The sequence below is a fragment of the Hyposmocoma kahamanoa genome, unplaced genomic scaffold, assembly GCF_003589595.1.
Source record: "Hyposmocoma kahamanoa isolate Upper Pololo Valley unplaced genomic scaffold, ASM358959v1 63, whole genome shotgun sequence".
NCBI lineage: Eukaryota > Metazoa > Arthropoda > Insecta > Lepidoptera > Cosmopterigidae > Hyposmocoma > Hyposmocoma kahamanoa.
Genome location: NW_020653851.1, coordinates 8,269,044 through 8,280,769, shown reverse-complemented (window position 1 = coordinate 8,280,769; position 11,726 = coordinate 8,269,044). Strand labels below are relative to the sequence as shown.

The window sequence follows — 11,726 nt, the reverse complement described above, 5'->3', positions numbered from 1 at the left end:
AATTAATAACTATTGTAACTATAGTGAAAAAATAGGGTGGTTTGCATCAATATTAGACATAACTGGTAGAAGACTGTACCACCTCAGTCAACCGTGACCATGGGACCTGTAAAGGGCCCGAAACGTAGGTTTGTTTGAAAAAACAAATATACGCGATTTAAATCCAGAAAAATAGTTTCATTTCCTATGGATTTACATTTATTTTTGCATTTTTGTTACACATTTAATATTATCTAATAATAAAGGCATGTATTTATAGATATTTTCTTCATTTTATTTATTTGGAAATACACTCCCAGACACATAAATCGAGCCATCTTGCATTTTGATTTTTCAAGTGCTAGAATAAAAAGAAATATTATTATCATTGAAGAAAGAGTTTTTCCCGGTTTCGCAAATTCAAATTTTCAACAAAACATTTTGAAAATGACGTTTAGTACACCAGTTTCAAACTTGAATTAGTTATTGATTAACCAAACATTATTTAAGCTAAGGACATTTAATACCGACAATGCAAAGTGGCTCGAATTATGTGTCCGGGAGTATAGTTATCTTTTTGTTATTATTATTAATTAAGATATTTTAAGAAAATGAAACAGAGAAAATAATATAATATTTTATTATTCCTATGAGCGATACAGGAGTATAAATTTTAGGTAGGTACAGTATTTTAAATATTTCGTTGAAGATTCTCATTGATCACTTGTTAATACACAAATACATTATTACACGAATTAGTATAAAATATTGTCTACAAATAAAAACAACTATATTATTTACAACTTAAACTAATTTACTTTAGTGGTAAGATAAGGCTATCGATAGACAAGCGTTGGCATGGCAAGTAACCTGCTAAACTTCGTTCTTCCTTTCTATATTGGGAGAAGAGAATTTGCGAAAAATTTAAAATGCAATAAATTAACTAGGAATCTCAGCATAGAATACTCCATTCAATATTCTACGTTAAATATTATTTAATTTTTTGGAAGGTTCAATTTATCGAGCCGATAAGTTTCGGGCACAGATGGCACTTCTAGTGGTATCAATGGTTTCAATTGACACTAAAACTTTTAAGTACAACGCCTGATTGGGGCCGTAGAAATAGCAAGGCAGACTAGTTAAATTTAAACGAACAATAAATAACATTATAATTATTAATACAAAGATCGAACACTTAGAAAAAAATCCTTCGATCTGGCCGAATTCGAACCGACGAAATACTTTAGATGGCGCTACGGCTAAAAAGTCGTTGAAAAACAAAATACAAAAATCCGACAACAAGCATATAGAAAAATTCGTGACTTCCGCTGGTTCGTTCCGTGGCGTAGTTGGTATAGCGTCTGACACAGTTTGCCAGAGAACGTTGGTTCGAATCCGGCCGGATCGAAATAATTTTTTTCTAAGTATTCGATCTTTGTATTAATAATTATAACAAACTAGTGGTGTAATTTCACAAAACAATAATTGAACATCAATTCAAAACAAATTTAAATAAATAACATTTTTAACAAAAAGGAACAGTCTTGAAAAAAGCCTAACTTACGAAAATATGCCATTATTTCCATTGAAGTAAGGAACAAAATGGTACAACTTTATTTACAAGAAGCCTACCGAAGTACTGACTGATGTAGAGAGTAATATGTATTTAGGTATTAGTACGAGGCGCATTCTGCCTGTGACGCTTTTACTATAGACGCACTTCACTAAATTGAAAGGTGTCAGTTAGCATCTTTTTATTCTCTCTTTACGTAAACGTTCGCAGATAAATGACCCTCGTTAGACTGAGTGCTAACCAGATTCCAAGAGGCATTCACGCGTCACCGAACTAATTCAACCAAAGGCAGCCCAATCAATTTCCTGGACTTTGCGCGCCAATACGAAAACCGAATAAATATAGCGAACTCTTTTGCATTTTGATTACAATCAGTGCCGTGTGGAACAATTTAGCTTTCAAGAAGCCAGGTTGTTTTTCGGGTTTCTGAGAACAAGAGCTATGGGCCCAGCTGGCAGAGCCTTGAGTGCAGCCCAGGCCTGCGTGCGGGTGTACCCATCCATAGACTGTCCGCCAGCTGAGAGAAGCTCCGCGCCGACCAGTACGCGCCCGCTTTGAGCTGCTGCCCCTCCTGGAACAAAATTTATTACAATGCTTACGTAAGTAGTACGTATAGACGGTACAAAACAGTGTTTAAAAATTAAATGTGCGAATGGCATCACAGTTCTTAGTGAGAACAGAAATATGCTTTAAGTATTGATGTTCATGGCATTTGTAAAGATACAAACCCGCGAATAACTTCTTAATAGTAAGAGGCCGATCTCCCTGCGGCGAGTCTCGGCCACCGTCCAGGCCGAAACCGAGCCCAGCGCCTCCTCCTGCCTTTTCCAGATAGACTGTCACTATTAAATCAGATTTTTCATCGCTATTTTCCTTTTCTCCTATCTCACTCCGCACCTTCGACTCCGCTGTGAAATAATGGAAAATATTTAATTAATCTGAGTTGCAAAAGTATTGCGTATTATGAATGACATTGAAAGACTGTTTACCGCTTTCAGAGCCGCATGGTGGACCGTTCGAATTTAATTTATTTTCGTTTTCGATTTCGATGACAACTTCTGTTCGTTGCTCCTGTAAAAAAACAGTTTAAGAGAATGAAAACCCCGATCTCAGCTATTTTGCTCAATTATTATCAAGAGAAAGTAAATATATCCAAACATTTTAAGACAAGTCGGCATAAAACAAATTAATGCCTAAGTAGTTTTCCAAATTTTCAATTTTCCTTTAACTATACCTTAAGGATAGTGACTGACTGCGCGTGCGTCAAACCGGTCATCGGGTGGCCGTTAATGCTGCGCAACTTTGCGCCGCGCTTCAGTCCTGCCTTGGCTGCCACGCTGTCTGCCAGCACTCGGTGAACCTGCCACATTGACAAGATTTGTAACGTATGCTAATTAGCTAATGAAATGATATTGCTTTTTTACATTTGTTATCAATCCATGAGCAAACCAATGACTGGGACTCGATTTAGATGAAGCGTCATCGAGCGTAGGTCAGTTATATTATTCCTTTTAAATAAAACTAATTCTTATACTTTAAACATTAAAAAAATCCTCTCTATGCACTTTCGTTTAGTGTTCAATAATGCCTTATGTAGGTATATACTATGTAGGTAACATGTAGTTGGTATGTCTATGGAATAATAAATATGAGTAAGGGAAACAAACATAATTTACTTACCGTAACGTCTTTAGCTTCACAATCGGTTCCACCAGCCAATATTAAACCTACGCCACTTCCAGCTCCACGCTTCAAGCGGACTATTCGCGTGGACGTAGCGTCTTCCACAGAACTGCTGTCAGTTTTGCCATTACACTCGACTCTACTAATTGCGCTGGAAAATATCTTTACAGGAATTTTATCCGTAACATCTTTGCTTTTGCTTTTAGGAGACGGAACAATTGCCTCTGTCTTAATAGTTCTATCTTCCTTTTTTTTAACAATGTTGTCGATTTTCTTAACTTCAGTGATTGCCTTATCAGCTATTGCAAATTTGTTAATATTGTTGTTAAGATTGTAATTGTCAAGACCTGCCTTTTTAATTTCTTTGATTATCTTCTCTGATATGACTTTTGGTGCATCTTCAGCTTTAGGTGAACCTAAATTCACTTCGTTTTGTTTGTTTTTCCCTGAACTCGAATTTCTTTTAAGTCTCGTATTTTTAAACTCAGCTTTCCTTTGTCGGACATTAACTTCGCTATCGCTGTCTGAATCGGTTTCGGCGATTATTTTATTGCGTCGTCTGCTTTCGCCTTTATTCGATACAGCACTCACTGAAGACGTGAGCGTAGAAAGGCGATCAGACACTTTATGAGTTGGACTCGGGGACCTGTCGAATGACTCGTGCGAGAATTTAGTTTCCACCACAGGCGATTTCAGCTTTGAATCTCTGCCGCTTCTACATTTAGCTGAAGCTAAAATATTTCTCCTGTTTATTGTATCAATATTATACGATTTCGAAACTTTTCTCTTGTCGGAGTCAGCGACAGAACTTTCAAGTGAGCTACAACTCGCTTGCGACCCTGATGTGGCCGCCGAACCCGCGGAGGAGCTAAGTGAAACGTTTGTATCTGAAGACACAGATCGGCAAATTCTGCGCTTTACGTACTCTTCACAAGTCTTCTCTGAAACACTTGTTTTCTTCGGAACCTCGGTTTTGACGAGTGAATACGAAGTGTAATGAGATATCCTTGGTGAAAGACGTGAACTATCTGATTCAATAGTATCTAGATTATGCATCGGTGATGAAGCAGAAGATCGATAGCTTGACTGTGTCGAGCTCATAGCGGAATCATTATCGCTATCTACTATATCAGTTGCTGTACAGATTTTAATTTCCACGTTCTTGTAATCACGGACATCATTCAATATGTCCTTGTAATCTTTACTTGTTAATTTATGTGGTAGTGCAGTTGAAAATTTAGATGACAATATCGGATTCAGTAGTCTTTCTGATCCACTTTTAATGTCCAATGCAGATCGCAAAGGTTTTATGTCATTGTTGTGGCTATTATTTACTTTATTCGTTACATCAATCTTCTCAATAAATTTCCGCTCCGGAGTTGATTCTTTGGATAAGCATGAAGATGTGTAGACTTGCAATGATTTCCTTTTGAAGGCAGGAGAATATTTGGGAATATTATTTGACAATAAATTAGTTTTCCACTTGGAATCATTGAACGGTGTCGGTTTAACGGTCTTGGTTTTACAGTCTTTGTTGTTAGAATTATGACTTTGAATAGATTTAGTAAGGAATGCTTTTGTTAGAGTATCTTGTACTTTGATTTCAGGTAAGTCAACTATAGGTCCTTGAACTTCAGGTATGACAAGACCTCTAAGTTTTGACATGGATTTCTTCCTTTGTTCGATTAAGTATTCCAAATTAGATTTGTGTGTACTTTTATTGCTACCATTATCGTCACTTGCACTGCGCGTATGGTATATTGGTGGAACATATGAGGCTTCTATACTTGTTGGTATTGTAGTAGCGCTACCGTAGAACAATGGTTTGTTATCCGTAGCAAGTGTTCTGTTGCTAGTTTTTGATGGAGTAGTAACAACGGTACTTGTAGAATTTTCCGTAGATCCAAGCACATCTGGCCTGTCCATGTGCCTTTTATAGGACCGTGGTACTTCGTCAAGGTTATCTTGCGACTTTGTTAAACGTCTATCCAATGTTGAGACTTCGGCATAATTAGTCACGTATGGTGTAGATTTCCTCGTAGTTGTGGTATTCCTTGCTGGTAGCGTTCCACATTTATCCAAGCGTTCCGAAGAAGAGCAGTCGTTAGAAAACATTGCGATTTTATCTTTAACACTGGCTTCGCTTCTTGCGTCCTGGCTTCGCGAAGTGTATGAGAATCTTGGGCGGCAACTGGACCAACCAGCAGGGAGTCGCGGCGGTAGACGAGTTGGAGGGTCAGGAATTTTCTCCACCGCGTCACAAGGGGTTTCCACTCCATCAGGGGGTTGTCGAGGACACGTGGGAAGGGGCGTTTCATCATTTGATAGGCTTTTATCCTCGGTGTCGCTTTTGTTGACACGATCTATAAATGAAATAAACGATGGTATGACATTTTTGAAAAAAAAAATTTCAATGGCTAAAAGTTTAGTTAGAAGATTGTAAGTGGGAATGCCCTACAATTTTCTGCGGCATCGGTGATTATCAGCATGCAAACTCGTCTGTACGATGTCTAGAAAATCCGCAGGTACAGCTAAACTATATACTATATCACCAATAGATAAGACTTGTTTTACAATTTTATTCTCTTACAAAATTGTATTCTTAGGATTTTGCGATTACTACACATTGCAAATGAAGCAGTTTTTAAATTTCTAAAAACATTTATGCTTCTTTGTTTTTCAAACAAACCAACGTGTCGGGCTCTGTACAGGTCCCATGGTCACGGCTGACTGAGATGGTATTAGTCATCAACCAGTTATATCTAATATGAATACTAACCACCCTATTCTGAACTATTGTTGCAAAAAATATAAATTTAAGTACTTTATTTTTTATTGATGTGAAAACGCATTACAATTTACGTTACAAATTATTAGCAAAATGTTTTAACAACATGCATTTTTTCTTTAATCAATTTTATGAAATTAATTACATTTTAAAAATAAAATAAAATATATAAAAGAGTAGTCTTATATCTGCATGGGATTTTTCATCAGAAGAAATATTGGTGGAAATAACCCAAGTCGTTAGTACAGATCAACATCTTCACAGTTGATATTAAGATATTTTTTAATTTAAATGGCCTCTCGCGGCTTCATTAAGGGCTTGAAATAGATCTTGATAGACGCACGCTTAAGGACTCTTCTGATCTTGTCTGTAACACCTCTCACATATGGTAAAATAGCAGGTTTTCGCTCGACTGTTATATAGTATATTTATATACTGAAGTTTCCTAGTTAGATGACTACTATCGCATACCTTACGAAAATTATCAAATTTACGTCATTATCACTTTTTTACAAGCGAGTACTTGCTTTGGTACTGAATATTATAATTGATAAATTGATCGATTATTTGAATTATTTACTTATACAAATTTATTGCAATATTGTTACCTAGCTTTAAAACATGAATCACACATATTACATACAGTACACATGGCCTATCTGTTAACCAATGATGCATCATACGTCTGTTACTCATCGATTGTGGTCACCTCTAAGGTAGTCACAGATTTATTTGTCATCTTACGTAGCCACTGAGAAGGCTGTATACAAAATTAGCGAGACCTTCTTTTTCTTCGACGATTGTATGTAAACACCGCGAATGCCGAATCTTGACAACACTGTATGATTTGCTATCCAACACTATAACTCTCTGACTGTACATGACTTGAAACAAATTTATGCTTACATACAGATATTCGCGAGGCGACTGATGTTTTCTATCCATGTATATACATTATGTACGTAACATAGCAATGGGATTGTTTAGTTTTCGCACATGGCACGCTTAAGTGTATTTGAACACCTGTTACTCTGAAATTCAGCTTCATGTCGACCTCAGCCATTATATCCTTTCTACAATTAAATGTAGCTTCGTCATTAAATTGGAACAAAGGCAAGTCGATCGATTTGTTCAGTAGCGCAAATGTATAGATGTAACAGAAAAACTAATACGTTTGTTTATTATTAGTTAATTACGTAGATAGATAAAGTTACATACCAATATTCTATTTTGTTTTTTCTATAACATCAGTCAATAATTCACACGCCGCTGATAAAGTAAATTATATAATAAAACGAATATTTTCAATTTAGTCAAGGAAGGAAAAGGGCATTGTGAAACTTCCGTGTTGTTATTGTAGAAAAGAGAGAAAATATGTTCACACAAAACCACTAATAAAATCACAATGAAGGATAGATTGTAGAAAAAGATGCCTGCGTAATAAAAATAATAGAAATTGGTTTTAGAATTTATAATTAATACATTATTTGATTATTATTTTATTTTTAAACATATTTTAACCGACTTCAAAAAAATTAGGAGGTTCTCAATTCGACTGTATGTTTTTTTGTATGTATGTTATGCGATAACTCCAGTATTTGTGAACCGATTTCGATTATTCTTTTTTTGTTGGAAAGAGGGTGCCTCCATAGTGATCACATTTAATTTTGACGAAAATCATCCAAAAAGGGTGGCTGTTCACGCATGATGATTCATTTTTATAAATAGCGCCTAAATTTTATTATAAGGAGCAATTATTTTTATAGTTTATTTTGCTATTCTCCAATTCAAGGCTTTTTTTCTCACAATATACTTTGAGTAATGAGAACCGATTTTTATTCTCCTGTGTCAATTTCCGTATAGTGGCGAACTAGGGGATGAATCCGGGTTTGTGCACTTTCCGGTAACCGATTTCAATAAAACTTGGCAAATAGATGTAATTCCACGTACTTTTTAGGTCGATTTTTTTAGTACTCTGTACTGAGATTATTAAATTTCCGCATCGTCGGCTAAATTTGAAATTCTTGTAACTCCGTTTTTGGATACTGACCCCTTTTTTACTCTTCAAGCGCAATATCGCGCAATTAAAGCTTACAATATAATTTCTAGGCCAAAGGTATACTGATACCACTTATGTGGTCTGTGACTGATACCTTTATATAAGTAGAGGTTGTCTTGTAGTGATCCTTTTTTCTGTGCCTGCTCAAAAGTTATAAAGTTAGTTAATTTGTAATATAAAGTTATTATACATGAATGGAGATACGAGGTTCACTAATTTCCACGATGTTATGTGTTTCATGACGTCAGGTATTTATTGCATTCATGATTATATTCAATATTAACATAAAGCACATATGTATACGTAAAAAACACGCTAAATAATAAATACAAAATCTCGCATGACAGACCTGCAAAGTAAAACTACCAATAAGTCGCAGAAAACTGCCCGCCCAGTAAGTAAGCAAGTTCAAGTAACAAAAACAAAACGAAAGCCCTCGGACCTACGCCTGCTGCGCTTACAAAGAAATTGTATATGAACAACAGCCGCATCATGCGATTGTAGAACCGTGCCGATCAGTAACAACCAAGCCAAAGAAGAATAAATGTTCTATTTACGCATTATAAACAATTATGTAATAAGGAAACTGTAATAAGAAAAAATACAAACCGTGTAAAGACACTGAGCGTCTCGGGAATTTCTTTATCTCCAACATTATGTCAAGTTATCACGAAATCTACACATTTATTATCACCAACTCGACTCATGCGTAACACATGCACTTTCATTCATCAAACCCGTAATTGTTCACGATCGTTCCAAAAAGAATACATTCATTGTACCGTAGCAAAGCTGTAAATACTGTAGCAATTTCCAAAAAAAATAAAGTCACCACCAACATCCTTCGCGAAATTGTGTCCACTTTGTTATTTAGCTGCAAAACAATGTCGCGTATCTTTCGTGAGGCTTAAGAAAGAATATCGAGTTAAGAATGCGGAACGTGTCCATTAACGACCAAAATAACAGTTATTTAAGTAAGGGCGGTGCGTGGTGCGTGCAACGGCGTGCGCCGGCGGCGGCAAGCAAGCGGCGAGCGGCGTGCGCGGAGCCGCCGCGGCGGGGCGCGATGCACTGAGTCGCGCCGGACTTGCAGAATTTTGCAGCGTCGCCGCCCTTGACGGGGGCGTTGCTCCTAACCAGGGACGGACACCGAGCTGCGCACGCGACGTTAACCCGCGCCCCTCCGTCGCTTCTCCGCACAACAAATCTCGTAGACGACACAAGTTAATCCTAAATGAGATTGCTTACAAGATATTATCACTGATTCTATGTATAATGTCTTGTAAAATCAATGTGGTTGCAGTACGTACATAATTGCAAATTCGCCTCTCAAAAGTGGTTTCTATACATAGTTTTCATTTTCAAACTTCAATAAGCACCAATTGCGGTAAGCGCCGAACCATAAATCTAAGTTATTTTTAGCACAAAAGCGGTGGAGGGCGGCGACCGTGAGCGCTCGCGCAGACGATGCTCGCAGCAGTACAGATGTCAGGGTCGCGGGACGCCCCCTGTTTACCGCGTCCTACTTCCGCCACTGGATGCTCGTTTCGTCTTGGCGTTGTCCATTGTAGAATACCTCGCATGAGCTCGTGCATGCGCTTTCATTTAGTATTTGCGGTAAGAGAGCGGGTGGTATCAAGGAATTCGCGTCGCATGTATGTGGGTAGACACATAGAGTGACGTCCCCGCAGTCGCGAGAGGCTGGAATGCCGCCTATACCCTCCGCCGCCGCCCCCTCGCAATCCGTACGCGGCCTTTAAACCGCTCCGACGTGTTTGCAGAGTTGTTTGCACATTTTTTTACATTCCCGTCCTTTTATTAAACTCTCTTATAGCCAAGCGTACACTCGTAGTTGAGTTCATCAAATGTACAATAGATATATAATAATGTGTTAAACTTTTAGATCAAGTAAGTTTATGTTAGCCAAAGTTAAAACTAATATCTTATAGGTATTATCAAATAATAGTGACCGATGTTTTACTTCTGGAACGACTCAGATCACGTTTTGGTGTGACATTTACATTATTTTTAATAATCTATGGAGTCCAATGGCGAAACTATGAAATGGTTAAGTGAAAGAAAGTGCAATCGATTTCACTTTCAAAACTAAATTAACTTTCTCCAGTGACATGTCTTACGTAATCGAAACAAGACAAGACACTCATAACCGCAGCATTTGTATCTCGTAAAGGTCGTCGGGCAGCTTATCAATTCATAAAGGTGCTCTCCACGCGGCTATTCAATAATCTAGGACTCCATTGGAAAAAGACACGCACTTATACTATAATGAAGAAACTAATAGGAAACCTGAACAATTCTACTTAACGTCAATATTCTAAGGAAGCAATAGCAAAAGCTTCGCACTTCATCCATATATTTTTAGTTCGTTGTAATTATTTGATTCCATTCACCAAAAATTGTTCGATCGTGTTCGCAGAACTGACTGCCTTCAAAAAATAGCCACAGTTCCAGAACAACTTTTTACGCAATTGCTCCGCTTCGCTCGCTCTGAATGGTCGAAGCTGTTACCAGCCTGTTAATATATTGGTGGCCATAGGCTAAACAAAAATGCTTCTGTGGCGGCATTTCGACTGAACTGGCAGCTCCCAGTCACTCGGAGGACATCCTGGAATTCGCCAAACGTTACAACACCCCTTCCCCGATAGGCGCATTAAATAACGACCCTATGTCTTGCACCTTTCAGACTTACGTCGCTTGAATCACATAAAAGTTTTTTGTTACATCCGCCGAGGAAATTCCAAGACTTCCAATTTAAATGGCAACCGGATAAGTTCCATCAAAGCGCTTTTTGAGTTGGAATCGCAATATAATTTTATAGTTTTTATTTGTCGTTAAATAACTTTGAAATTGCTATAAACTATCCGAAAACATAATTAAATACATCTTTAGTTTTAAAATGAACGTATTAGAGTACAACATAAAGTTTAATTGTGAACGCAGGTTTAAAGAATCGTCAATCACTTTCAATCATAAAATGGCTATTTGAAATAAATTGAAGTCGTGGCATGCAAAGTGCGGTTGAACAATGAAAGCTGACGGGCAGGTCGTGGTCCGTGGCCGTCGCTTAATGACCGTGCAGCGGGCAGCGGGATTCCAGCCCACCTTACTTTCCACGGGGGAATTCATTTGAAAGTACCCTTTGTGATTGGAACTTTTCGTGTCAAGCGAGACGGGGAGTATAGTGTTCGTTGGTTCGCTGCTAACTCTGCAATGCGTGCTTAAAATTTGTATTGATATAACCTATCACAACCAATATTATTGCCTATTACAAAAAGAATAAAGTTTTTGTGTGTGTATGCGTAGTACGTATATACATATTCGAAATAAACTGGTACATTACATAAAAAACTAAGATAAAATAAATAAAATTTCGACACGAAGCCATCAGGAAGATAACATCACGTACACTGTTTAAATTTTTGCACAAGTAACTAAACGAGTGGCTATTTGCTGCAGCGGTCGGTCAAAGAAACAAAGTATGATGTTTTTATTCATTTCAACACTTGAAAGGCTTCATGGTCTGTGGCATTCGCGCAATGCGGCTCAAGCTGTGCACCCGAAGTGCATTACGCCATATGCACGGGCAGGTGCGGCCCAACGGCGCCCGCGCACCTTGCACTTTT

General features: G+C 37.7%; 1 protein-coding gene across 1 annotated transcript in view; it reads right to left on the bottom strand.

Annotated features, from left to right (window-relative positions):
* Window positions 1–1,439: 1,439 nt before the first annotated feature.
* LOC113230540 overlaps window positions 1,440–11,726 on the bottom strand; it is a 49,551-nt gene continuing 39,264 nt past the window's right edge. Inside the window, exons 4-8 of the mRNA XM_026464529.1 lie at window positions 3,233–5,598; window positions 2,787–2,912; window positions 2,542–2,623; window positions 2,281–2,460; window positions 1,440–2,123 (exon numbers count right to left, since the gene is read on the bottom strand). Coding sequence (XP_026320314.1) covers window positions 1,951–2,123; window positions 2,281–2,460; window positions 2,542–2,623; window positions 2,787–2,912; window positions 3,233–5,598 — 2,927 coding nt within the window. The 3' untranslated portion in view covers window positions 1,440–1,950. The remainder of the gene's footprint in view (window positions 2,124–2,280; window positions 2,461–2,541; window positions 2,624–2,786; window positions 2,913–3,232; window positions 5,599–11,726) is intronic.